The sequence below is a fragment of the Sinohyriopsis cumingii genome, chromosome 8 (genome assembly GCF_028554795.1).
Source record: "Sinohyriopsis cumingii isolate HCF-2022 chromosome 8, ASM2855479v2, whole genome shotgun sequence".
Taxonomy (NCBI): Eukaryota; Metazoa; Mollusca; class Bivalvia; order Unionida; family Unionidae; genus Sinohyriopsis; species Sinohyriopsis cumingii.
The window spans coordinates 82,180,309-82,207,435 of NC_142968.1; the positions used below are offsets into that span (position 1 = coordinate 82,180,309).

Genomic DNA, 27,127 nt, shown 5'->3' on the forward strand with positions numbered 1-27,127 from the left:
TGAATCAGAATGCATCAAAGTGATATTAACAACTAATTTTCTTATCGAAATTTGCCATCATGTTATAAGGACAAGGACAAAACCAGGTACTCCATTGCATTTAAGAGAGATAACTCTGCTAGAACTAGACAGGGGTACGAGTTATCTAGTCACAACAGACAGTTTCAGACATGTGTACCACATTTAAAAAAATCATAAAAAATACAAAATATCATCTAGATAGGAATTAACATAATCTCACATGTTGCCAGGAGGCACAACTTTTTTTTTAAGCCAAACAGAAAGTACAACTTATATAATGCACCAATCACAGCTAGTTTTGTTGTTTATTTCGAAATCCATACACCTTAAGCCCCGCCCACTTGGACTTGCGCAATTGGTACCGTTATACCTTATACCATATTGATTTGAGTGTTGACTGTATCGCACTAATCGTGATGTATTTGAGCATTGAAAGTGATTTTGGTCGACCGATTGCAGGAACATGTTATACTATGTGTCCGGAAGAAGAGATAAAAATGTGAGAAAAACACTGGAACCTGGTTTGTCTTTTTTGTTTTTTTCCCTAATCAGTGAGCATGCACAAGAAGTAAACATCATGACATGTTGGCGCAATTTCTGGGAACACTAATCTCATAATGTTGTTTACTACCTACCGGCAAGTCATAAATGTACTATTTAATTCTAGGATTATATAGTACAGTTAGGATTTGTAGTTAAATTGGATTAGATGTTACATGTATGATTTGTAGGTAATTTATTTGTACTAATATTAGTACTCCAACTGTGTTCATATTCAAGCCAAGTTGAACAGGCCTCTGAGCACGTTGATAAATAATAACTCAGAATAATTGTTAAACACAAGTCGGTCAAATTTCTTTAGGCAACTCTGACAGAAATCAAAACCCATTTCTGAGTCAACTCCTTCCCGACATTCATCTTGGTAACGTTATTCGAAACGTCTATAATCGAAGCCATTTAAATTTCGTTGCATTATTATACAAGTTTTATTCCCCACCACTATTATTATTTTACATGACTTGGCAGCAATCAAGGTCTGTTATTCACACAAATATCAGAAATGTAACTGCTCTATTAACACATAAGGACTACATACATACAAGTACAAGCACTATATGGAATCGGGCCAACCAGATTATATCAGATACCAAATACTCTCAAATATTGCCCAAATGTAGAAATATCAGGTATAAAAAGAAAACGATCTACAGCTCCTAAGTGAAATATTCAGTGGGTGCTGCATGGATTCGTTGTGGCAGTAAACATTGCTGGATCAAGCAATATAAAAAAATGTAAGATGATATTTTAGAGCCATTGAGTAAACTAATGCTTGCAATGATTTCAGCAATATCTAGACACTTTATAGTAAAACTCAAAAAGATCTTTTTATTATAGAGTAATGATTTGGAAATGATGGCAAATGGATGTCAGAAAATATATAAATGAAATCACGGAAGAAACAGTTTGAATATTTTTCATATCCATATCTGTCAGCAGTATCACATTGGGTATGTATGAGACCAGTTTCATTTATCGTGTCCCCAACAACTGACCCTACACCATTCCAGATCACTGCCATCTCACCTCTGTCTGCATGGGTTCGAGTCCAAGGCTCGGCTAGCGTGGTTACGTGGGAAAGCCTGCCAGTAGCTTCTCATGGGTCGGTGCTTCTTCCCAGGGTTCTTCCTCCACCAGTTATACTGGCCGCCATGTATAGCCTATCATGTGCTGAAAAATGGTGTTAAACCCTAGAACAACAACAGCAAAGAACAACAACTAACCCATGACATTGCTTCCATGCAGATTCATGGGCTTGAAAAACAAATCTTCCATGTGGATGCGTTTGTATGTAACAAAGCCCCAGTGGGGAAAAGTTTAGGGGAACTTGATGGGGTTCTGAGTTGGGGGATCATAATAGGCAAACTTGGTCACAGACATCCATTATGATGCTACTTGTTGCATCTAGCAGTTCGTAAATGAAAATGGTACCAATCAAACCAGTATCTTGTGAACATTTTAACTCCAACATAATGTTATGACTCTGGGATATCAAACTATGTAACACAAAAGAGGGAAAAACAACAAGTCTTGTAAATTGAACAAATAATTGATTTCCCTCGAATATCAAGTGTACATTTAACCATAATTTACAGTATTGTGAGTTCAATTCCAAATAGTCATAAAGGCTCTATCACAGGTCAAAAAGGTATTGAATTTCAAATGAATTTCAGTGGTGCTCCGAATAAATTCCAAGTTCGAATGAGCTGATACACAAATAGCCTGGAATATGGTAATATGGTAACAATATTGATGTATTACAATAATATAATCCAAAATGTCTTTGAATGAATTCACAGTAATCAGAAAATAGTTATATTGTTCAAGAAGTAATAATGAGCACTTTGTATTTCCAGTGAATAATTTAAATGAATGGTTCCTCTCAAATACTGAACACAACAAAACTGATTCCGCTTCAGATGTTAATGTGGGAATGAGTAATTCCAATCTAATCAGTCTTAAAAAAGTTAAAACACACTTCGAGAACCAGAGTGAGCATCAAAAGTTCATTTCCAGAAAATTTTAAATTATAAACAATCATATACTCCTACCATCAATTATGGATAAAGTTCATTCACACAATACAAATTAAATATATAACATATAATCATGAACAAAAGCCATCACACAATACAAATTAAAGATACATAATAATAAAATAGCTTTGTTACCAAATGTAATATGTTGCAGTTTCTTAAAAATAGTGTACATTTTTTCAAAATGCCGGTGAATTATTTTTATCAAGTAGAGTATCAGTATCATCAAGTGATTATTGTTTTAAAAAAATGTCTCCCCAAAAAATGTTATTTTCTAAAATTTACTTTGGGATGTGGGACTTTGGGGGGAATGGAGCAAAATGGACAAATCAGAATAATATGCCAGTTTTTGCAATCTGGTATGTTTAAAATGATTTGTCATTTAGCAGTGTGATAACTCCATTTAGTCTGTCATGCAGTCAGTACGTTTATGACTATGTTATACACTTTAAAAAGTCAGTAATGTTCAAATGATATTTAGGTCTTTTTTTGTTAAAATTTCAACATGCTTTATGAAGTTATAAAAACAAATTCTTTTTATTTTTCTACTAGTAAAAATAGAGGGAGGGACGGAGATGTTAGAATTACCCGTTAAGGTGATCAAGTAATTAGAAATTAGGTCAAGTGTCAAGACAGCTTATTGAAACAAATGTACCTAGATTGTAGTGTAGTAACGTTTTAGAGGTAGACCAGAAAGATATCATATGCAGTGCTTATAAAGACAGTAAATATCTGAAATGTAGTTCTTATATAAACCATAAATATCAATTGTAGTGTTTGTATAAACAGTTGTTGTTGTTGTTGTGGGGTTTAACGCCATTTTTCAGCACGATGGGCTATACATGGCGGCCAGTATTAATGGTGGAGGAAGAACCCGGAAAACCCCGGAAAGAACTACCGACCCACGAGAAGCTACTGGCAAGCTTTCTCACATGCCCACATTGGCTGTATAAACAGTAATTACCGGGTATCTAATCAAATGTAGTGTTTGTATAGACAGTAATTATCTCACGTAGTGCTTATATATAGAGTAAATATCTGAAATGTAGTTCTTATATAAACGATAAATATCTCTTGTAGTGTTTGTATAGACAGTAATGATTACATATGTAGTGCTTATATAAAGAGTAAATATCTCATGTAGTGCTTTTATAAACAATAAATATCAAATGTAGTGTTTGTATAAACAGTAATTATCTCATGTAGTGCTTATATAAAGAATAAATATCTCATATGTAGTGCTTATATAAACAGTATTTATCTACTGTGACTTAATCTGCTGATTTATTTTAAACCACTGAGTATTCCCCACCCCTGAAATATGTCATCTGGACAGGCCAGAATTGCCATTTAGAGTTCCAACACAATGTTTTTCACCTTTTAATTTTTACATCCAGTCATTTTGTTCAAGAGGTGAACCCATTTTACATTAATTGTTGACTTGTGAGGTGAACCCATCTTACATTAATTGTTCACTTGTCACTTACTTTCCGCATGGGGTGCCTAGAGTGGCCTAGTGGTCTAAAGCTCTTACTGTTATGGATCACTGCCATCTCACCTATCTGCATGTCTTCGAGTCTCAGGTTTGGCAAATGTGGTTATGTGAGAAAGTTTGCCAGTAGCTTCTCATGGGTTGATGGTTCTTTCCAGGATCTTCCTCCACCATTTATAGCCTATCTTGTGCTGAAAAATGGTGTTAAACCCTACAACAGCTATCCGTATGGGTATCTGTACATTTACTGGCATAATCCTATTGAAGTATTAGTTAAAATCCCATTAAGCTGTTCCATAAATGTAATTCCTCGAGATTATGGATGTAGGACTCATAGTGCCAGAGGCCTAAAAATAGGTTTAACCTTGTATTCAATCCCTGTCGTTGACAACAGCTATCCATATCATATGGGTATCTGTACATTTACTGGCATAATCCTGTTGAAGTATTAGTTAAAATCCCATTAAGCTGTTCCATAAATGTAATTCCTCGAGATTACAGATCTAGGACTCGTAGTGCCAGAGGCTTAAAAATAGGTTTAACCTTGTGTTCAATCCCTGTTGTTGGTTGACTTTTTTGGCTCCTCTGGTTTAATGTTTGTACTTTCTCGTGTTATCAGATGGTCTGTCAACAATGTTTAGTTACTACTGTAGATCTCAACCACTATGGTGGCCTAGTAGTTAGAGTGTCTGCCTCAGATGCAGGAGGTCACTGGTTTGAACCCTGGCCTAGTCATACCAAAGACGTATAAAAATGGCACTAGCAGCTGCCTCGCTTAGCGCACAGCATTAAGGGGTTAGTGTTAGGACTGGTCGGCCCAGTGTCAGAATAATGTGACTGGGTGGGACATGATGTTATATATCTGCGGAATGATCCCCTAGTGCTAGACATCACTATAAACTGTCTTACTGCAGACATAGTAGCGATATGCATGAAAACTTGTTGAAGCTACTTAAAAAATCGAAATCACACACACACACACTACTATAGATCTCACTTACTTGAACATTTTTGTGCAGTTGATATAAGGTAAGAAAAGATTAACATGTGACAAGGACTTTACATTGCCCTCCATGCTGAGTTAAATCTCATTCTTTTTTCAGGAGAGAAAGAGAGAACATACTGCATCCTTTTGAAGTTGCACCTGATCATCATCCAAAAAGGTATTGTTCAATTTCTGTGCAAGAAATGAATATCAAAATTCCTTTGTTAAGTACTGACAGGTTCTTGATATAGAAATCCTACATATGAACTCTTGTTTTAATTGCAAATTGAACTTTATTGGATATGAACATTGAGACTATAAAATATCAAAAGATTTTTTTTCTCCACAATCATATATAAGCAATTAAAAGTACATGTTATACAGTGATGTCAGAAACCACCGTTGTCCTTGTCAAAAACATTTTAGACATTTGCTGGCAGTAAAAAGGTGTAGGAGGTAAAAATAATATTTTCCATAATTTTATACAGATTATTTTGGAGTTCCAAAAATGAATGAAAAACCATTGGATAACTAAAATTATCCATCTTCAGAAACATTAGGACCCACTTCCCAGTCCATATCAGTTCTTACAAAAGAATGAAAATGTATGCCTATAGAGTTTTTTTAAATAAGAGATGTAATCATTGGACCTGGATAGTCCATTACTTTTTCTAAATGAAAATTTGCGAAATAATTGATAAATAAAAATGTGTTTAACAATACATTCAATCAGATTTATATTTCTAGTTACTGGTATACCACACTTACCATACTTAACACACACATTCCATGTACAAAGGAACTACACACACATTGATACACATGTATACACCATACATATGTATCATCTACATTTATGTAGTTATATGCCAATGTGAGGGAAAACTATGACAAAATAATTGCATTTATATTGTATATCATTTATATTTTTCCTATCAGACCCAAAGCAGATAGGCACAAGATGGTGAAGGAATACACTAGGCCAACCCCAGGGAAAGAAGACCCCCACCCCTCCCAGATCAGGACCCCTCAAGCCCTGGTAACAACAGTAAACTACCTCATTAATTGGTAACAGTCTTATTTTAGAATACTATATGTAATTGGAGCATTGTTATACATTCCTTTGATATTGATTTGTTTACCACCATGGAAGTTCTCTTAAAACTATTTGTAACCAACTGAGTTATAGATCACATAGTATTTTTATCAGTAGAAGTGTTTTTCAAAAATGATCACAGTGAATTATTATTTTATGCCACACAATGAATGAAGAAGGGACATATGTTGTTACCTTTGTCCAAGTGTTTGTACATCCATTCATAACACCTTGGTAAATTTTGAAGTCAGATCAGTTTCTCAGGCACTGTAATTTCCTCACCTTTGAAACATTGTATGTAGATTTGTACTGGTGAATACCATACACATCAGCCTAAAGTAGGTCACTATAGCCTAAATTTCATGTTTTAGGGACTTAAGTTACATTTAGCAGTAGATAAATGTTGCAGGCTTTGTCATCCCCAGGGTCATGCAATTTGGTGTACAGATGTATCTTGGTGAGTGCAGTATACCAAAAATGGGTCGCCATGACCTAAATGTCGTGCTTCAGTCACATAGGTTATGTTTTGTATTTAAGTAAGTTTCGTAAGCATTGTTATCCCAATAGTTGTGCAGCTTGGGATGTAGATGGTTCTCAGTGAGTTCAACACAGTCTTGCCAAAAGTAGGTCACTATGACCTCAGTTTCACAATTCAGTTACTTCTGGTTAAATTTTATGTTCAGGGTTAGTTTCTCATGTACATTTGACTCAATGTTCATACAGTATTGTGATTTGCAAGAAGGCATGGAGATGGGATTGTTCCTATACGCAAGTTCAGTGATATGAATGGTCATGTTGTGATTTGATTGATGTTAAATTTGGTCCCTCTGAATCATACCTGGACTTAGACATATAGATATAGCATCTTTCGCAGGCATTTATTTATTGATTTTAAAGTATTTAATATTTGTCAACATGACATTTTGCACCAAAACAAAAATGCAAACAAGGTTATATCCATCTTGTACATTATAAAAGAACGAAATAAGTAAAAGACAATGTTCTGAAGAGATTTATCATTTATAATTTGTATCAAATGTAACCCATACAATATATCACCATCCCATAACATGCACACATATACATGTACAAGCCAATAAGAAAAGAAAGCATCAGTGGGACTGCCGAATAACCAATGTTCAGTATGACCATTTTCTTGTCTTCTCAACTGGAAGAACGCACAAACTCCTTAAAATAAATTTTGGAATTTAAAGTGCATTGTGAATTATTCTTGTAGAGGTCCATATCAAATTTGAATACTGTATCCACTAAGACATGGAAGATCACAGGTTCACATATTCTTAGAACATGAGATAGAGATAAGCATGACATACATTCATATTTTATTATGTCTGTAACTTATTAGATACTATTGACATTCAATTCCCTTTCTGGGTATATGATTCATGGGTATGATTTGGGCTGGAGGGTATACAGCTTGACCATGCCAATGATGTGCATCTCTCAGAAGACAGCTAGTTCCACTTGCAGGGTCATTTTCACTTCCTGGACTAAGAGGCAATTGGAAAAAAACTAGCTGATAGTGTTTGTAGACCAGAAGAACTTAAAGGATGGTCTGTTGTCAGTTGTTTGTCCATCCATTAGCACAGGTTTGTTATCGTTACTCCTCCTGAACGTCTGTGGAGGATTGCCATTATCCTTAACAAATTCAAATCTCATGGTTCTAGATGAAAATGGTGCTGCTGGCACATACAGTATTGCCAGCACATCAGCCATCCTGAAAATCTTACCATTTCTCTCCCTGAATGTACAGTACAGTCAGATCACTTTGGGGTTTTCACTTAAAGACTTCATATGATGTCTTTTTAGTCCAGAATAAAAATGGTGCAGATCTGACATCTACTGCAGCCATCATGAAAATATTTTTATTGCTGCAGCGCCTGAATAGAATGTCATATCAACATGGGGTTTTCACTGAATAACTTAATATGATGTCTACTTGGTCATAAATGAAAATGGTGCATATCTGATGTCCAACTTGGCTGCCACAATGGCCATCTTGAAAGTCTTCATATCACTACTGCGTCTAAAGGAAGGGTAATATAATTATGAGGTTTTTACTAAAAGACGTTTTATAATGTTGATTGTAAATTAAAATGGAACTGACATCCAATATGTGGCTATCTTGAAACTCTTGTTTTAGCTGCATGTCTTAAAGGGAAAATCATTTTGACATTTTTGGGGGGATTTCTCCATAAGTGTTCTTATGGCATCTACTTGATTCAAATTGAAAACGACTAACTGTCAGTATGGCCATCATGAAAATATCACTATCTCTGTTCTCAAATGATTGGCTTTATCAATAAGAGGTTTTTACCATTTGAGTTCTTATGCTACCCAGTTGGTCCTAAATAAAATGGCACTAATTTACATCTAATATGGCTGCCATGATGGCTGACAGTAAAATCTTGTTGACACTGATCACCCTGAATGGATGATCATTATGACAGGGGGTCTTGACAAAAGGACTTCCAATGATGTCTTCATTCTCCTAAATGAAAATTGTGCCTGATTCTTGAATGCTGTCTGTCTTAACTATCATAAAATAAAACTTCAAGACAAAAATTGTCAACTACTTTTACAGTGGTGACCAGTTGCTAAAGTGGGTCAAGACAAGAGGAAATCTGGTCTAATCATTACTAAAAAGAGGAGAGTGTGAATTTTATTTAGGGGGAATGGAGCGAAATGCAGCTTTCATTATGACATCAGAGTGAGATTAAATATGGTTTGTAATGGATTGCATTTTTAAGTTGACCTCATCCAAAAACGTCCATATACTTTAAAATTGATTTTGCCATACGTATTTCTCAGGGTGTGTTTATAATGACGTACCAGTGAATGTGGATTTATGAAGATGTAAATAAAATGCATAATTGCTATTTAAAGATATGTGCAATCTCTAAAATAATGGATATTGAATGCCTACATGGCCTTTTTTATTAATTGTACCTTGAATTGTATAATCTGGCGAAATTTATTTTCCATATTTTAATGACTACTAAAGTTAGTGCACTTTGGACTAGTTCAAGTTCATTTATAAGCACATGTAAGATGACATTTCGAGCAGCTCTCTGCATTGGACAGCTCATTGTTTTCAAAATGCCATATATATATATATATATATATATATATATATATATATATAATTAAAGCAGTTTTAGTCACAGTGCATGAAAGTAGCTTTTTTGCAAATGCATTGTACTTAAGTGTTCTGTTTTCAAAAGTACTTAATAACTGTGAAGCAGAATGCTTTGCAACAAATATTTAGATATAGGGTTTGAGTATGTCCACAACATTATACATTATCAAATTTTGTACAAAGTGTAACATTCTTTATCATATTAAGCCCCTGATGGTTATTTTCGTTTTTGTCTGAAATTCGAGTAGGAAACACATTTAGGTGATCTTCCAATAATATACTGCCAAGTTGTGTTAGAAACATCATTTTTCATTGGCTATTTGGCTCGTGCATGAGCAGAAGGGTAAAAGTTGCTTAACAGACTAATTATTTTTTTGTTGAGACCACTCTTTAATCCAAATGCCCATCTTATCCTACTTTTTGCAAAGGTTCATCTGTCTGTTTGCAGTTTATAATGGTTTGCCTTAGATCTGAGACCAAAAAGTCTAAAATCACAAATTCGGATTCTGACCATGAGCAAAAAATGTGTAGAAAAACTTTGGCTCCAAAAAATGAGGTTTTTCCCTCTATTTTGTAGTGCAACCAGAAATTCCAGATTTGTTGGTATCATTGTAGAGCTTCATCGGTCTACCTTTCTACATTGCCACCAACTTTAGTGTTTCATACATAACCTTGATGCTACAGAGCTCAGCAGTAGGCTACTACCTCCTGCCACATTAACTTGTTACCAGGGGTTAATGTGTTAATAATTATATATAGGTAGAACAAATTTGGCTTCAGTGGAGGTAAAATATAAATGGAAAACAAGATCAGAGAAAGACACTGAGAGAAGTTATGAAGTTAGGTGACTGTTAGCATATATATTCATGAGGTATTCTCAACATGTCCATGTAATAGGATGTACTCGTAAGTTTTATCCATGTCTGTGTAATAGGATGTACTCATAAGTTTTATCCCTGTCCATGTAATAGGATGTACTCATAAGTTTTATCCATGTCTGTAATAGGATGTACATACGTTGTATCCATATCTGTGTAATAGGATATACTCATAAGTTTTATCCATGTCCATGTAATAGGATGTATTCTCAACTTATATTGTAGTATCAATACAGATTGGTGATAATCTTTATTAATTTCAGTGTAGCCACAAGAGAAAGCCACAGCTGGAGTGAGATATATGACTTCATTTTTGACAGAATGAGATCAGTACGACAAGATATGGCAGTTCAAGACCTGGATGGGAAGGAAGCTGTAGATATTTTGGAGAAGATTGTGCGATTTCATGTTTATTCGGATTATTGGTAAATGACAAAAGGTTCCCATATAACTCTATATCAGTAGTAAAAACCATTAAGATACATATCTTTAAAAAATAAATAATAGTAAAAGGCTGGTTTGGCCCCCACCTCACATCACATTCAGCTAAGTCACGGAGCACTAACATTTGGTTCACAGAGCAGCAGCACTTTTATTATACCCTATAGGTTGGTGGATGTGGGAGGAGGGTGGCTTTTTGACAAGCCTAACACACCATTTAGAGATGGGGTTTGTCAGTGGAATGCCATCATGGACAACCTGAAGCATATATGGGAAGACAGAGTGAAGGAGGAGTCCTCTTGCAATGATTGCATTACCTTTGATTGTGACAAGGTTGGAGACTACTTATACCCCACCCACCCCAAACAAACCTGTGAGACGTTATTTCCAGGGACACTAACATGTATGACTTGCTCAGGAATCTTGGATTTAACTTGATACAACTGGTCCCAAGGCCCTTACCTTGTACACTGGGGATACTCCATCTCTCCTCCCCTTCCATCGAGAACTTCCCTTTAATGCCTTTGAAGAAGAATGTATGGAGCATGTTGATAGGCTCAAGGTTCTGTTATGAAACAGGCAAGCTCAGAAGAGTTTTTGACCTTGTCTGGTAAGGCTTATAGGCTAGAGGGGCATTCAGAATTACCTCTGAAAAATTGGACAGGCTGGTAGAAGAACCGGTGACACAGCATATGTTAAACCAGTGGTTAACAACCCTTTCTTATTGCCCACAGCCCTAAAACTTTTGATTTTTTGTTTTGAACCTCACAACCCCATTTCCACATTTTTTAACATTTTCCCACCCTAAAAAAACAAACATGGTGACCCTCCAGAATGTCCTCACTATCCTGATTTGGTTTTGACCCAGGAGTTGGGAACCACTATGCTACACGATCACATAACCTTCAACCAACCCTTGTCCAATAGTGCCTTTTATATTGGCATCGCTGATGGCCACCATGACACAGGCTGTTCCAATGGCAACCCATGCATCATTTTTGAATGTCATATATTTATTCATCTCATCCATTCTTGACCTTAGACCGCAAGACATTACAAAGAGATTGCGGGATGAAATCTGAGACAGTTCAGCCATACCTTCTACAAGGACCCGAAACTGATCGAGCCTTGACTCTGAGGCACTGGACAGTCAAAAGTGCTAGATGCTGTTGCCATACCTGTTTATAGTGTTGACAACCCACCCATGCTTTTTTCAGATGGAGCATCGTTATTATTTCGGCCTTTAGATGTACTTTGGTATCACCTGTTATTTTCAGTTATGAGGACTGTCTTCAGTGGTTATATTTGGAAGCAAGGGATGCATCCTAATGTTATATTGTGTGGATACAGATGTCAATCAGATCATGTTTTACTGCAATACTTGTTTCATTGTAGATGTAGGTGGGGAATTCGAACTAAATTCCCTCATCATAAAAACTCCTGAACCATTATCATAATTATTCCTTTATATTTGCACTATGCAACTAATACAGCATTTGAGATTATTTTCCTTTTATAATTGCATCAAAGTGTTTTAATAAATTTGTCTACACATCATATGTTTTATCTAGATTTAATACATTTGTGGACATTGTCTTTGTCATAGAAAATTTACTTCTCTTTAAATATTATATTGAATCAACTTACTTTTAATTATTCAGCCAAGTCTTATATTCGGTAATTTTTTCCCAAAAAGTATATTAGTTTCAATGAATTTCATGTCTGATTGATTACATGACATAGTTTGCCGATTATGGTTTCAGTCTTCATGCTTTTGTTCTTTGCAGCTTGTGTACTAAACCGATCTCTGTGTTTGATCCAAAAATCAACAATCAACACACACAGGAGTGTCTGAAACGTCTTTTGAACCTGTACATATGTCACACAGAGCTGACGCAAAACAGGGCAGAATTTGAGGCTTTGTATCTTTTGTTTAACCTCGGAGACACAGATGCACTGCGGCACTCCACAAATTCATCCACACAGTTAAGGTGAGATTGATTTTTATTGCTTCACTTTTGAAAAGGAAAGAAGTTTTGAAGTTGTGTCCGTCAATGTTTTTACAGGATATTTGCATGTGTGTTTGTAAAAATGTCAAGTCCTAAACCAAAAGAGATAGAAACTTTCCACCTTGTATAACTTATACAATTACAATAACTTTTGATACATCCCCTATACCATTACAGTAATACTGTGATACATTCCCAATACGATTACAATATCATTGTGATCCATCCCCAAAACAATTACAATATTGTAATACGGTTACAATAACATTGTGATACATCCCTAAAACAGTTACAATAACCTTGTGATACATCCCTAATACAGTTGCAATAACATTGTGATACATACCTAATACAGTTACAATAACCTTGTGATACTTCCCTAATACAGTTATAATGACATTGTGATACATCCCTAATATAGTTACAATAATCTTGTGATCCATCACCAGTACAATAACATTGTGATCCATCCCCAATACAGTTACAATAAATCTGTGATCCATCCCCAATACAATTACCATAACATTGTGATTCATTCCCAGTATAATTACAATAACATTGTGCTCCATCCCTTATACAGTTACAATAACCTTGTGATTCATCCCCAGTATAATTACAATAACATTGTGCTCCATCCCTAATACAGTTACAATAACCTTGTGATCCATCCCTAATACAGTTACAATAACATTGTGATCCATCCCCAATACAGTTACAATAACCCTGTGATCCATCCCTAATACAGTTACAATAACATTGTGATCCATCCCCAATACAGTTACAATAACATTGTGATCCATCCCCAATACAGTTGCAATAACATTGTGATCCATCCCCAATACAGTTACAATAACCTTGTGATACATCCCTAATACAATTACAATAACCTTGTGATCCATCCCCAATATAATTACAATAACATTGTGATCCATCCCCAATACAGTTACAATAACATTGTGATCCATCCCCAATACAGTTACAATAACCCTGTGATCCATCCCTAATACAGTTACAATAACATTGTGATCCATCCCCAATACAGTTACAATAACATTGTGCTCCATCCCTAATACAGTTACAATAACCCTGTGATCCATCCCTAATACAGTTACAATAACATTGTGATCCATCCCCAATACAATTACAATAATGTTGTAATCCATGCCCAATATAATTACAATAATTTTGTGATACATCCTCAATACAATTACAATAATGTTATAATCCATGCCCAATATAATTACAATAACATTGTGATCCATCCCCAATACAATAACGTTATAATTTTAGCCCAAAATTTTAACATTGTGAAACATCTCCAATATAATTACAGTAAAATTGCGATCCATCTTCTTTAGGAGCAGGTGTTAGTAATATCATTTGGAGAGGGATTATTTCTGATTTTCTGAGCTTCATATGACTTGTGTGTATGCTATAGAAATTGTGGTACAGTCTTAATGTATGCCTAAGGTTCCTTGATTCTTTTCTCACCTACATCACCAGATATCGGTATTCTTATAGTTTTGAGGTTTGTACTTTAACGTGCTTTGATTCTTTTCTCACCAGCATCACCAGATATTAGTATCATCATATTTCTTTTTCTAAGCACCATTGATAAATCAGAGCAAGGTCACTTTTTATCAAGCAATTTGAGGGTAACATTTTACCCAAAAACATAAAGCCCTCAAAAAGTAAATGGTCAGTCCATTACATTACTAGTATTTTGCTTCAGCAACATCATTATTATGATGATGATAATGATGAAATTGTAATTATTTTGTGCTGATTACTATGTTGACCTGTCCTTCATTACATTCATGGTTATATTTACTCTCCGCTATAATAATTGTTGCCTTGTACCTCTGGGGGGATACCCGGATGAAACACAATGTCACAAGATCTTTTCCTAAAGTGCCCATATTAAGAATTAACAATAATAATTTAATGTTGAGCCCATATTAGTGAAAAGTGGGACATACAAGTCACTTTTCTACATGTGGTGGTGGTGCCAACAGTTTGTTACGGCTTTGGGTAAAATTTTGCAGCAATGCTTTTTTTATTCTGGACTGAACATGTTGGTCCCTTCTCAGTACTGGTAATTGTAGTAGAAGCATTCTTTTTACATTAGTTTTTTTTTCACATCTCATTTGTCAACTGTCTAAACTTGCTGCAACAAACTCGGCAATAAACTGCCTTCAATTTTGTCATTATCTCTAAGAGTTTGTGCTAACAATGCCATAAAATTGTTTCCTTTTTTTGATAATGTCCTTGTGACATTTTCTGATATTCTTCACAAAGAGAACAATAATCAAATTTTGGAGATTTTGACAGTATTTCCCTGTAGCTGTGACCAGTTTTAATGGCTCTGTCTGCATATGAATGATACATTTTATTTCTTGCAGTTAAACAACAAGTTTAGCTTGATGAAAGAATGCACTCTATATGGTCTACTCATAAGTTTATCCCATGGCAACTTCATTATAAGATGTACTCATAAGTTTATCCCATGGCAACTTCATTATAAGATGTACTCACAAGTTTTATCCATGTCCGTGTAATAGGATGTACTCATAAGTTGTATCCAAGTCTGTGTAATAGGATGTACTCGTAAGTTTATCCCATGGCAACTTCATTATAATATGTACTCACAAGTTTTATCCATGTCCTTGTAATAGAATGTACTCATAAGTTGTATCCAAGTCTGTGTAATAGGATGTACTCATAAGTTTTATCCATGTCCGTGTAATAGGATGTACTTATAAGTTTTATCCATGTCTGTGTAACAGGATGTACTCACAAGTTTTATCCATGTCCATGTACTAGGATGTACTCACAAGTTGTATCCAAGTCTGTGTAATAGGATGTACTCGTAAGTTTTATCCATGTCCGTGTAATAGGATGTACTTATAAGTTTTATCCATGTCTGTGTAACAGGATATACTTATAAGTTTTAACCATGTCCGTGTAATAGGATGTACTCATAAGTTGTATCCAAGTCTGTGTAATAGGATGTACTCGTAAGTTTATCCCATGGCAACTTCATTATAATATGTACTCACAAGTTTTATCCATGTCTGTGTAATAGAATGTACTCATAAGTTGTATCCAAGTCTGTGTAATAGGATGTACTCGTAAGTTTTATCCATGTCCGTGTAATAGGATGTACTTATAAGTTTTATCCATGTCTGTGTAACAGGATGTACTCACAAGTTTTACCCATGTCCATGTACTAGGATGTACTCACAAGTTGTATCCAAGTCTGTGTAATAGGATGTACTTATAAGTTTTATCCTTGTCTGTGTAACAGGATGTACTTATAAGTTTTAAACATGTCCGTGTAATAGGATGTACTCATAAGTTGTATCCAAGTCTGTGTAATAGGATGTACTCGTAAGTTTATCCCATGGCAACTTCATTATAATATGTACTCACAAGTTTTATCCATGTCCATGTACTAGGATGTACTCACAAGTTGTATCCAAGTCTGTGTAATAGGATGTACTCGTAAGTTTTATCCATGTCCGTGTAATAGGATGTACTTATAAGTTTTATCCATGTCTGTGTAACAGGATGTACTTATAAGTTTTAACCATGTCCATGTAATAGGATGTACTTATAAGTTTTATCCATATCTGTGTAACAGGATGTACTCACAAGTTTTATCCATGGCCGTGTAATAGGATGTACTCATAAGTTGTATCCAAGTCTGTGTAATAGGATGTACTCGTAAGTTTTATCCATGTCTGTGTAATAGGATGTACTTGTAAGTTTTATCCATGTCTCTGTAATAGGATGTACTCACAAGTTTTATCCATGTCAATGTAATAGGATGTACTTATAAGTTTTATCCATGTCAGTGTAATAGGATGTACTCATAAGTTGTATCCAAGTCTGTGTAATAGGATGTACTCATAAGTTTTATCCATGTCCATGTAATAGGATGTACTTATAAGTTTTATCCATGTCAGTGTAATAGGATGTACTCATAAGATTTATCCATGTCTATGTAATAGGATGTACTCACAAGTTTTATCCATTTCTATGTAACAGGATGTACTCAAAAGTTTTATCCATGTCTCTGTAATAGGATGTACTCATAAGTTTTATCCATGTCTGTGTAATAGGGTGCACTCATAAGTTTTGTCCATGTCCATGTAATAGGATGTACTCACAAGTTTTGTCCGTGTCTATGTAACAGGATGTGCTCACAAGTTTTATCCATGTCCGTGTAATAGGATGTACTCATAAGTTTTATCCATGTCTGTGTAATAGGGTGCACTCATAAGTTTTATCCATGTCCATGTAATAGGATGTACTCATAAGTTTTATCCATGTCCATGTAATAGGATGTACTCATAGGTTTTATCCATGACTACTTTATAGATTGTACTCATAGGTTATCACATGACTTCTTTTTTATATGTTTACTCTTAAGTTTGATTGCATGACTACTGTATAATTAAGGTTAATAAAGCCACTTAATTTTTGTAAAATATTTTTGAATGTAATGGCCCCTCATCACATCACAAGTGGCAAAGGGATGTTATCCAAGGTGTTCAAATGGACTAAGCTGATTTCACTGCATTTGATTGCACACTTTTTGAGTCAAATAAGTATGTTTGTCACATGACACTGATGATTATGAAATTTTTGATATACTTGTGCAACTTAAGACTAGCAGTATGTGGTTGTTATTCAACTTTTTCTTAAATTTCATTTTAAATGAGTACTTATTTAAAATTCATTTCATGTGTTCCCCCAGACACAGCCAGTTGGTGAGAAAGGCATATAAAGCAAGTCTTGCCATGCTGCTGGGGAACTGGGTCCAAATATGGAAGACATTCCACAATCTCCATCATCACCCATTGTTGCAATGTGCACTACACAGACACTTCCCCGACATACAGAGGTATGTATGTAGTTCCACAGCTTACAGGCAAGGACATGTTAATTTCAACATAAAGAGAGAAAATGTGGCTTTTGAATCAAACAAAATTAAAAGTTAATGTGGCATGAACCATCTATAAGTTTAGTAAATATCTGACATTTTTTCAAGATTTCTTTTAGGAAAATGTGAAAATGGTCATTGCAAAGCCTATTGTATGTCAATGTCTCATATTAGCTATGAATTGATCCATAGTAAAGTTCATTTGAATAGGATTGAGTAGATACTTCCAAATAATTATTTTCAAACTATAGTTTGCCAAATTTAATATGATTACCATAGACTTTAACAAAAAAGTACTTCAGTTGTTTTCTGTAAGTAAATGTAATCAGATTTAGATTAGAAGCATAAATTGTAGCAGAAAAATTGCAGACATAATGGAAATTCAAGTCCAAATCAGTGCCATCATTTCAAATCATTTTGGATAATGTTCTGCAAAGTATTATGGGTATGAATGATATGAGGTTGTCATTTGAACAATTTTGTATGTAAAGGGTGACTTAATATATAATATCCTACCAGTTATGCCCAGAATGCCTTGCAGAAAACTATCCCCAAATATCCAATTTGTACAGGAATTTACACATTTTCCATCTTCCGCTAAAGTCGTATTTTTAACCAAAATTGATTTTATTTCTCTTGCTGAAAATAATTAGGGTCTTGCGCTGTCTAGGTTTATAGTTAACTTTTTTAATTTAGTAATAGACATTGGAATATAATCGTCCAAACTGAAACATGAATAGCCAAGTGCATTATAAAAATAATTGTGGTTTTGTCTTTGTCAGACATGTCTTGCATGTGATGAATACAGCATACAGTAGTAAAGTGCTGAGTGTTCCCAAGCAATACATCTGTCATCAGTTGTGTATAGATGAGCCAGAACTGGAATCTCTTACATCCTTCCTTGGACTGAAGGTTCAGCATCAACATGTTACATTCTCAAAGACAGCTATCCAGCACATGCCAAAGGTTAGACTGGTTTATTAACCTTTTTGCAGATTTTATAAGGACTTGTAGTTTGCATTGGTTGTCCATTAAAATAGGAAAATATAACTATTCTATTCTTATGCTTTTTGGGACAATGTGCTGTAGTTATACATAATTTACTTTTGAGGATAACATGCCATTGTTTTGTAAAACTTGCTTTTCAGGACAATATGCTAGGTTTCGATACATTATTTTAAAAATAGTCCAACTTTTGTGGCTAAATAATAGAGAAAGATAAAGAGTATAATGCGTCACAGTTTGATCACTTTGATCTACTTTTGATGATCTCCAGGCTCCAATTCATACATGCCTTTTTTACGGGAACAACTTAGAGATAGTTTTTTACATGAAGTTTGGAAAGCATGAATGACATAATACTTTCCTACCAGTTATTTGACTTATATGATGCAATCATTCTTATATTTCAGATACCAAGGTGTCATAATGCCAGCATTGATAAAAACTTGGATAAATGGACAATACCTCATCTTCTACTGGGTTCAACAGATGTAGAGGAATTGGAAAGAACTTTAGATTCTACTCTTCATTTTTGACATTTGGAGCAAGAAGTAGAATGTGATATCGAACTACTGAATCTTGTATACATAGTACTTTGAATTCCCAGAGTGGCCAAGTGGTCTAAAGCGCTCACCGTTGCGGATCACTGCCATCTCACCTGTCTGCGTGGGTTCAAGTCTCAGGCTGACCTAATGTGGATATATGAGAAAGCTTGCTGGTAGCTTATCATGGGTCAGTGGTTCTTTCCAGGATTTTCCCAGGTTCTTACTCCACCATTTATACTGGCTGCCATGTATAGCCTATCTTGTTCTGAAAAATGGCATTAAACCCTATAACGACAACAACAGCTTTGAATTTCTGAGACTTAATTACAAATTTGCTTCTTAGAGGGAAATTAAATTGTTAAACTGTGTCATCAAATTACCAGTTTGATAAATGAATTTTTTTTAAACAAGATTTTAATGGAAATTACTAATCATGATTTTATTTAGTTTAAATAATTTTCGTAAATGTATAACATTATCATGTGATATTTTTATAAGTAAACTATGTGAACATTTTTACACAATATATTCTATCTGATTCAATCGTTATTTCTCCATCCCTCTCCTTCCTACTCTTTCTCTAATGCATTTATTGAAATCACTCCATGAGTAACTGATGCACATATTGAATGATTTTTAAAATTTTATAAGTGACATTTTGTTTGTAGTGAAATTTATTAGAACAGCCACGTTACATATTGGCTCTAAAGTAATATATGTTTTGCAAGCCTCAAAGAAAGGTTTACATAATATTCATTCATCTTTCATCTTTGTGTCCTACTTTTTATTTACCTTGTAAGTTCAAAAATAGGCCAACAAGTTTTTCATGCAGTTTTGAGTGACAGAGCCATTACTACTACTGCTAGTATTTTTAGAATCAGTTGACATCGTTTACTTCTTGTTTCCAACATTTCAACTAGTTACCTGGTATATGAGCCTTTAAATAAATTATCATTCTTACCCCTTTCTGCATTTTCACTGAATTATGCCCCTTTCTTAACTTGACTCAGCTTACTTCATTCAGCCTTTTCAACTTACCCTAGGGGTCTCAAACTCAAATCATGATAAGAGACACATGAGGACTAGTACATTGGCCACATCAGTGAAACCTTTTCCTGCAGCAAAAGTGGCTCATATAAATCTAGTCAGTTGAAATATTGGGAAAAAGAAATAAACAATGTAACAACCAAATTTTTATCAAAACTGCTGACTGTGAAGGCAAAATTTGCATTGTTAGTTATTTCTCAAATTCTAGGTGTCTTTGGTGGCCACATGAAATAATTCCACTCCCTGCACGTGGCCTGTGAGCCACATGTTTGGGACCAGTGGCTTATCCCCTTTAGCCTTGTAATTGAATTATGTCCCTTTCTTAACTGGAATCTGCTAATCCCATTCAGCCTTTTTGCTGAATTTTCACCAAACACACAAATGTTGTACACACATAAAATTTGTAAAATTGTATATGTTTTAACCTTTATTCATGTATATTTGATTGGATACTTGTAGATGTTTTAAACTTTATTCATGTATATTTGATTGGATATTTATATGTTCATTGGAAATTTTAAGAGAGATGCATCTTTTGTTTGTAATTTTTTCCAATACCTGTCACTGGAAGATCTGCATGAAATTCCATTGTGTGCAAGCGATCTACCCTTTGTTGATGTAGATTTACATGAAATTCCATTGTGTGCAAGTGATCTACCCTTTGTTGATGTAGATTTACATGAAATTCCATTGTGTGCAAGCCATCTACCCTTTGTTGATATAGATTTACATGAAATTCCATTATGTGCAAGCCATCTACCCTTTGTTGATGATGATTTACGTGAAATTCAATTGTGTGTAAGCCATCTACCTTGTATAGATGTAAACGTTCTTGGGTATTTTTAAAATATTATATACTACACATGGGTGATGCCTAATAGGTAGAAGGAAAAAATTTATAGAAGCGCTTCATTAAACATATTCATAGTGTTCATTTTTCAAATATTATTTATGGTTTGTAATTAAGTTAAGCCAGGCTTAATTTAAGATGGGTCTGAATCAGTTGATGAATAAAATTTGAAGATCAGAAGAAATCTTTTCCTTTCAGACATTCATTCCTTTTACAGATACCATCTTTAGCCATTAAAATTATCTCATTTCGCCCGTGTATCAATTGGCAGCTTTTTTTAAAGCACTGGTTAAATACAGTCTACTCACTTATAAGACAAACTAGCTGCAAACTGCATACTGCCAAGATCTGCCATTGCATAATGCACCAGAAAATCTGTGTCTATGCAGTATTATAAAAGTAATCAATTGAACAAGATAGACCCTGATCTGCCAGTGAATTATACTATCCAAGATCGATGTCAATGTTGTTTGTAATGGCACTTTATATAAGTAGGTATATCTATACAGTGTTGTTTGCAGTTGGACTCAGTTTATAAACAAGTATATATGCTACTTAAAGACTGCTGATATTTTCCTCTAAAAATTCTGTCATTTGGTTTTGAACACTTTCAGAAAAAAATTAAATAGGAAAAGAATTGTTATCTTTGTCTTATATGAAGAAAAAACATTAATTTTCCAGACAAAATATTTAGGAAAATTTCTACTTTTCATGTGTACATAAATTACCCAGATGGAGAGAACAGTAGTTTTTGTTGAATATTTTCATACTTAGATCGATGACAATATACTTCACTTTCATTGTATACAAATTTTAAGTTTCATTGAACTTTGAATATTGTATATAACTTGATATCTGCAGTACCAATGTATATCACTTGATATCTGCAGTACCAATGTATATCACTTGATATATGCAGTACCAATGTATATCACTTGATATCTGCAGTATCAATGTATATCACTTGATATATGCATTACCAATGTATATCACTTGTTATCTGCATTACCAATGTTTATCACTTGATATCTGCAGTACCAATGTATATCACTTGTTATCTGCATTACCAATGTTTATCACTTGATATATGCATTACCAATGTATATCACTTGTTATCTGCATTACCAATGTTGGTGATTATCTTAAAGAGACATGTTGGCAGGAAATTAGTTTTTGTTCACTCGTTGTTGAAGTTTAGCAGTGCTGTAGATACATGTATATAGAGGATTTTACATGAGGGCATGGATAACTAAATTCCTTTAGACCATAATGTTGAACTTTGGCAGAATAGCTATAGTTTCCTGGTAAGGCCAGCAAATCACACTTACATCCTGAGAGTGTTGCATCAAAGAGGCAAATTTTAAAACTGAAATTGTATCCTGCTAGGAATGTTTTGAGAAAAATTCCTTTGTAAGTATCAACTATACAAATCTAGCCCATTTATATCAAGTAGAATCTATATGTCAAAGGATTAATGAAAATGGGTTTAGGTTCAAGTCTACTGTTGCATGCAATTATCTGAAGTGTAGGTTATTTGTTTTTTAAAACTTTGAGCAATTACTCATCATCTATTGAGTAAGCTTATACAAAGTCGGTATTGTTTGCCTTTCTTCCTTTAGAGTAGCATGTCTGGCAGATGTTTTTATGAAACGTGTCGGGTGTACAGTGATTGCAGTGGAAAATAAAAGTACATCTTAAAGCCCACCTTTTTCTTGCTTATCAGACATGCTTACCTCTTGAAGGATGAACTTTTACCAAATTGTGTACCTTGCCAGTGTCCACTGGCAATGGAACACTTCATTTAAGCATGTTGATTTCCATCCTGTTAGAAGCATGTTGATTTCCATCCTGGTAGACAGAATTATTTTGATGAGAACTGCTTGAAGAAAATGTATCGGGACATGTAACTCTAGAAAATCTTGGATTTTCTAAGGGAATGTGGTTTATATAATAAATTTTCATCTTGTTTTAAGAATTTTACACGTTAACTTTATCTTTTGTTTTATATACAATTTACAGAATTTTTGCATCTTTACATTTTATTGTTTGTCTTCTACTTAATTATACATTTATTTGGAAGGCTTTATCTTTGTTAAACCATGGTATCAGGTCTTGTGTGATCTATATTTTAGGTGCTCAAGTTCAAAGGAGAACATCTATTGCACAGCCTGTTTCCACTGTTCAAAGTAGTATTCAAACATTATATGAGAAATTGATTTTAGGCAGACAGGGTTATAACTTGGATGAAAATGTTACGATAAGATTCCACATGCAAATTTCAAATGAAATAATAGGCAAAATAAAATATTCAGCTAACATTGTCACAACCATTCTCAGCTATTTACAAAAATCCAGCTTATTACAGTCCTTGTTGCTGCTGTCTTCTTTTGAATAGGTGAAAAAAAATATTAGCAATAGTTCTCATTCCATGTTTGATTTTTTTCATGAATGAATTATGCTGCCTTTTCTACAATCGCTACCACAGCACTGGTTACTGCACACTCAACTAAACTAGTTCCTGCACACTTAACTATACCTTTTACCAAAACTTTGGTATAGAGAGTGGAACAGTTGATACATTCATACCTATAGTTGTAAATATGGTGGCAATTTTTACACCATCTTCGAGCAATAATCTTTTGCCTAATGGTCATTTTTATTAATTTTTCAAGAGATTTGTCATTTTATTTCAGCAATTTATTTACTTCACACAACCGAAAGGCTCGAGGAAGTTCCAGCTTTTGTTGTAGCAATAGAGTAATGTGATAATGTTATTCTGATTACCTCGTGTAAAAGTTTGTGTTATCTGCTGACTTCATGGTAATAGAGTATTTTTACATCAGTTTTTAAGTATACTGGTTTTTAACCTGAAAGAGCTATGCATTGGCCTATTGTCTGTCTTCCATCATCTGTCCATATTTTAGCAAAAGTTTGTTATCTCTGCTTCAGTGGTCTGTTCACTAGATTGGTCAGAAACTTTACACACACATCCATCTATAGTCTGACTCTACATCCCCGTTTGTTTGTACCCCCCTATCGATTTCAAAAATGAGAACGTTTAATGTGATAAAAAGTGCACAGAACTAAGTCAATTGAATCATTGATTTATAATTTCTAACCTGACTGTGACCAGGATGGCACTAATGCTGGCATCCCCTGCACCATTTCATGCTTAACAGACTTTCCATACTAACACAGCGCCATATTGTGTACACTATAGGCTAGTTTATTTCGATCAGACAACATAATGACATAGTTCATCCTATTCGGCAAATGCTGAATAATTGTGTAAATTACATAACGTTGAGAGTTTGGAATTATATCCCTCTTCATACATGAACATAGAAATTAAACCGCTTGTTAAATCCACACAAAAAGCATAGTTTTCGTTTTTCTTTGCTTGATTCGACATTGTAAATATTGGAAGCAGATGACTTATGTATGCACATCTGTAGTTGTGATACACCCCTTTGCTAAAAATGGACTTGTCCAGAAACTGGATATGGATCTGAGCATGTCCGTCTATTGCACTGAAAACTTCCGTTAAGCATGAAACGCAAGTAAGATGACGGTGTTAGGGCCACTCTACTCAGAGTAAGGTTAGAAACTATAAATCAATGAATGAATTGACTAAGTTCCTGAGTGGTCGAGTGGTCTAAAGCGCTCTCCGTTATGGATCACTCCCATCTCACCTCTGTCTGCGTGAGTTCAAGTCTCAGATTTGGCTAATGTGGGTATGTGAGAAAGTTTGCCAGTAGCTTCTCATGGGTCGGTGGTTCTTTCCGGGGTTTTCCCGGGTTCTTCCTCCACCATTAATACTGGCCGCCATGTATAGCCTATCGTGTGCTGAAAAATGATGTTACACCCTACAATATCAACATCGACTAAGTTCCTTGCACTTTTTGTCACATTAAAGGTTTCCGTTATTTAAATTGGATGGTAGGTTCAAACAAACGTGTTTGTATTATCAGACTATAGTTGGTCCTAAAGGCAAATAGTGCTGTTCAGCCATCCAATATGGCATTAGCATCAGCTCTTGTTTCTGCTACTTCTCATGAATGGATGGTTATACCACCATTGAGTTTTCACCACAAGACATATAATGATGTCTAGTTGGTCCTGAAACACAATGGAACCTATTTGAATCCAGTATGGCCACCACACAGTGGCCATCTTGAAAATTTTACCAACGCACCTCCCAAATGGATTGTCATATATAAACATAGGATCTTTTCGCTAAAAGGTTTCTTATGATGTGCAGTAGGCCCTATATGAAAATGATGTCAGTCTGACATCCAGTGTGGCAGCCATGGTGGCTCGCTTGAAAATCTTGTTATAGTTACTGCTCCTGAATACACATTCATACTGACATGGGATTTTCACTAAAAGGCTTATTATGTCTGATTGGTCATAAATGAAAATGTTGCCCGTTGGACATCAAGTAATACAATTTAATATAATAACTAGTTAGTTCTAGTGAAAATCGTGCTAATCAGACCACCAACGTCATGGCCATGGTGACCCTATTTTAAATCTTATCATAACTTCTGATGAACTGTTGGTAGTAATAGCATTGGTCATAAAAAGACTTTTTATATGTAGATGGCCCATCAGACCTACAATGTGGTAGCCATATTCAAAATTTTCTTGTAGCCACTACTTCTACAGTGATATCTCTGTAAGCATGACATTTTCACTCTGGTTGGTTGCCATCTTGAAAATGTTGTTATTACTACTCCTCTTGATTGAATGGTCTTATTGAGATGGAATTTTCACTAAAACAGTTCTCACCATATTTATGCCAATTTTTTAACCTAGTAGAATTTGAAAATGTCACAGTTACTTTTCCTAAATGACACAATGGTGTTTATTCCTTTATTGAAATAATGCTTATCTAACTTTCAACATGGCTGTCTTGACAGACACCCAGAAATTTAATATATGGTTTCTAGTACTGATTGGATGACCTTACTGACATGGGTGTTTCATTAAGTCTGTTATCACAATATTTAGCTGGTTCTAAATGAAAATGGTGCTTACATGACCTACATCTTGAAAATAGTATCATTACTCCTCTTGCATGCATTGGAGCATTTACATGGGGATTTTCAGTAAAACACTTCTTGCAATCAAGTTCTTTATGAAGATTGTGCTGATCCTGCAGTCAACATATCTGCACCTTTATGAGGGAAGTTCGTAAAACTGACCGAACAGACAATTGGGTTGAGTCAAAGGTCATTGCTTGCATTTTTTTACATCACTGAGATCATGAAAACTGTGACTTGTACATATACAAGTGAAGTTTGTCTTGATTTTGGATTTAGTTACATTCAGATGAACAAGTTGATAGCACTTTATTCGTGATTTTCAAGTCAGAGGTTTTATGCCAGTCTTTTCTGGCTTTTTGAGCTTGATAAAACAAGTGTGAATGATTGGGGGAGGGGTATAAATACAGTATGCTGTTATATCTGATGTATACCTTGAATGATGCCAATTAAAGAAAAATCCACAAAATATTATTATATATTTAACCAAAATTAAGATGTGGGCATATTTTGGCATTGTCTTAGACATGTTCACTGATTTTCTTTTCGTGATATCAAGTTCAAGGTCATGGGCCATTATAAAGCATTTGAACTATCCGAAAAGGTATTTCATCAGCATGTTAGGAAAATAATTTGTTTACCAAATTTGGTATGTTGGAATTGGAGGGACTCTTTCTTAATGAGTCTTAATTAATTATTTGATATTAAATTAAAAGTGTATTAAATTCTTTCATAATTGGGTAATTTGAATGAATTACAGCTAAACATTACACAACATCAAATTGTATTTGAAACTTCACTGGTTTTATGATTTAGGTTGGGATTACATGTATGTGTGCTGAGTGATAGTTTGATAACATTTAAACATAGAAATGTCAAAACATCAACAGAGGAAGATCAAACTACATATAGTATTCTCAATCATAAAGTTGGCAATTTTGACAACTACTTATCTATTGTGCTCTCAGATTTCTTTTTTTATTGTATGCTATAATACATTTTATCTGTTTCACC

General features: G+C 34.6%; 2 protein-coding genes across 2 annotated transcripts in view; one reads left to right on the forward strand and one right to left on the reverse strand.

The window, feature by feature from the left end:
* The window catches only part of LOC149793997 (dynein light chain Tctex-type 5-like), a 101,166-nt gene that overhangs the window by 62,932 nt on the left and 11,107 nt on the right, over positions 1 to 27,127 (reverse strand). The window lies entirely within an intron of this gene.
* On the forward strand, positions 389 to 25,766 carry LOC149793998 (SAC3 domain-containing protein 1-like). Its single transcript, XM_089967920.1, has 8 exons — positions 389 to 520; positions 5,211 to 5,270; positions 6,032 to 6,160; positions 10,490 to 10,651; positions 12,455 to 12,658; positions 17,439 to 17,585; positions 18,407 to 18,590; positions 19,037 to 25,766. The coding sequence occupies exons 1-8, from the start codon at positions 438 to 440 to the stop codon at positions 19,160 to 19,162; spliced, it is 1,095 nt and encodes a 364-aa protein (XP_089824046.1). The 5' UTR covers positions 389 to 437; the 3' UTR covers positions 19,163 to 25,766.

What these genes read in the sequence shown, in the direction of transcription:
- LOC149793998 (XM_089967920.1), top strand. Translation starts at nt 438, where the DNA reads ATGTATTTGAGCATTGAAAGTGATTTTGGTCGACCGATTGCAGGAACA. An exon ending in CCTGATCATCATCCAAAAAG is followed by an intron (nt 5,271 to 6,031) that starts GTATTGTTCAAT and finishes TTTTCCTATCAG; the next exon opens with ACCCAAAGCAGATAGGCACA. An exon ending in CACTTCCCCGACATACAGAG is followed by an intron (nt 17,586 to 18,406) that starts GTATGTATGTAG and finishes TGTCTTTGTCAG; the next exon opens with ACATGTCTTGCATGTGATGA.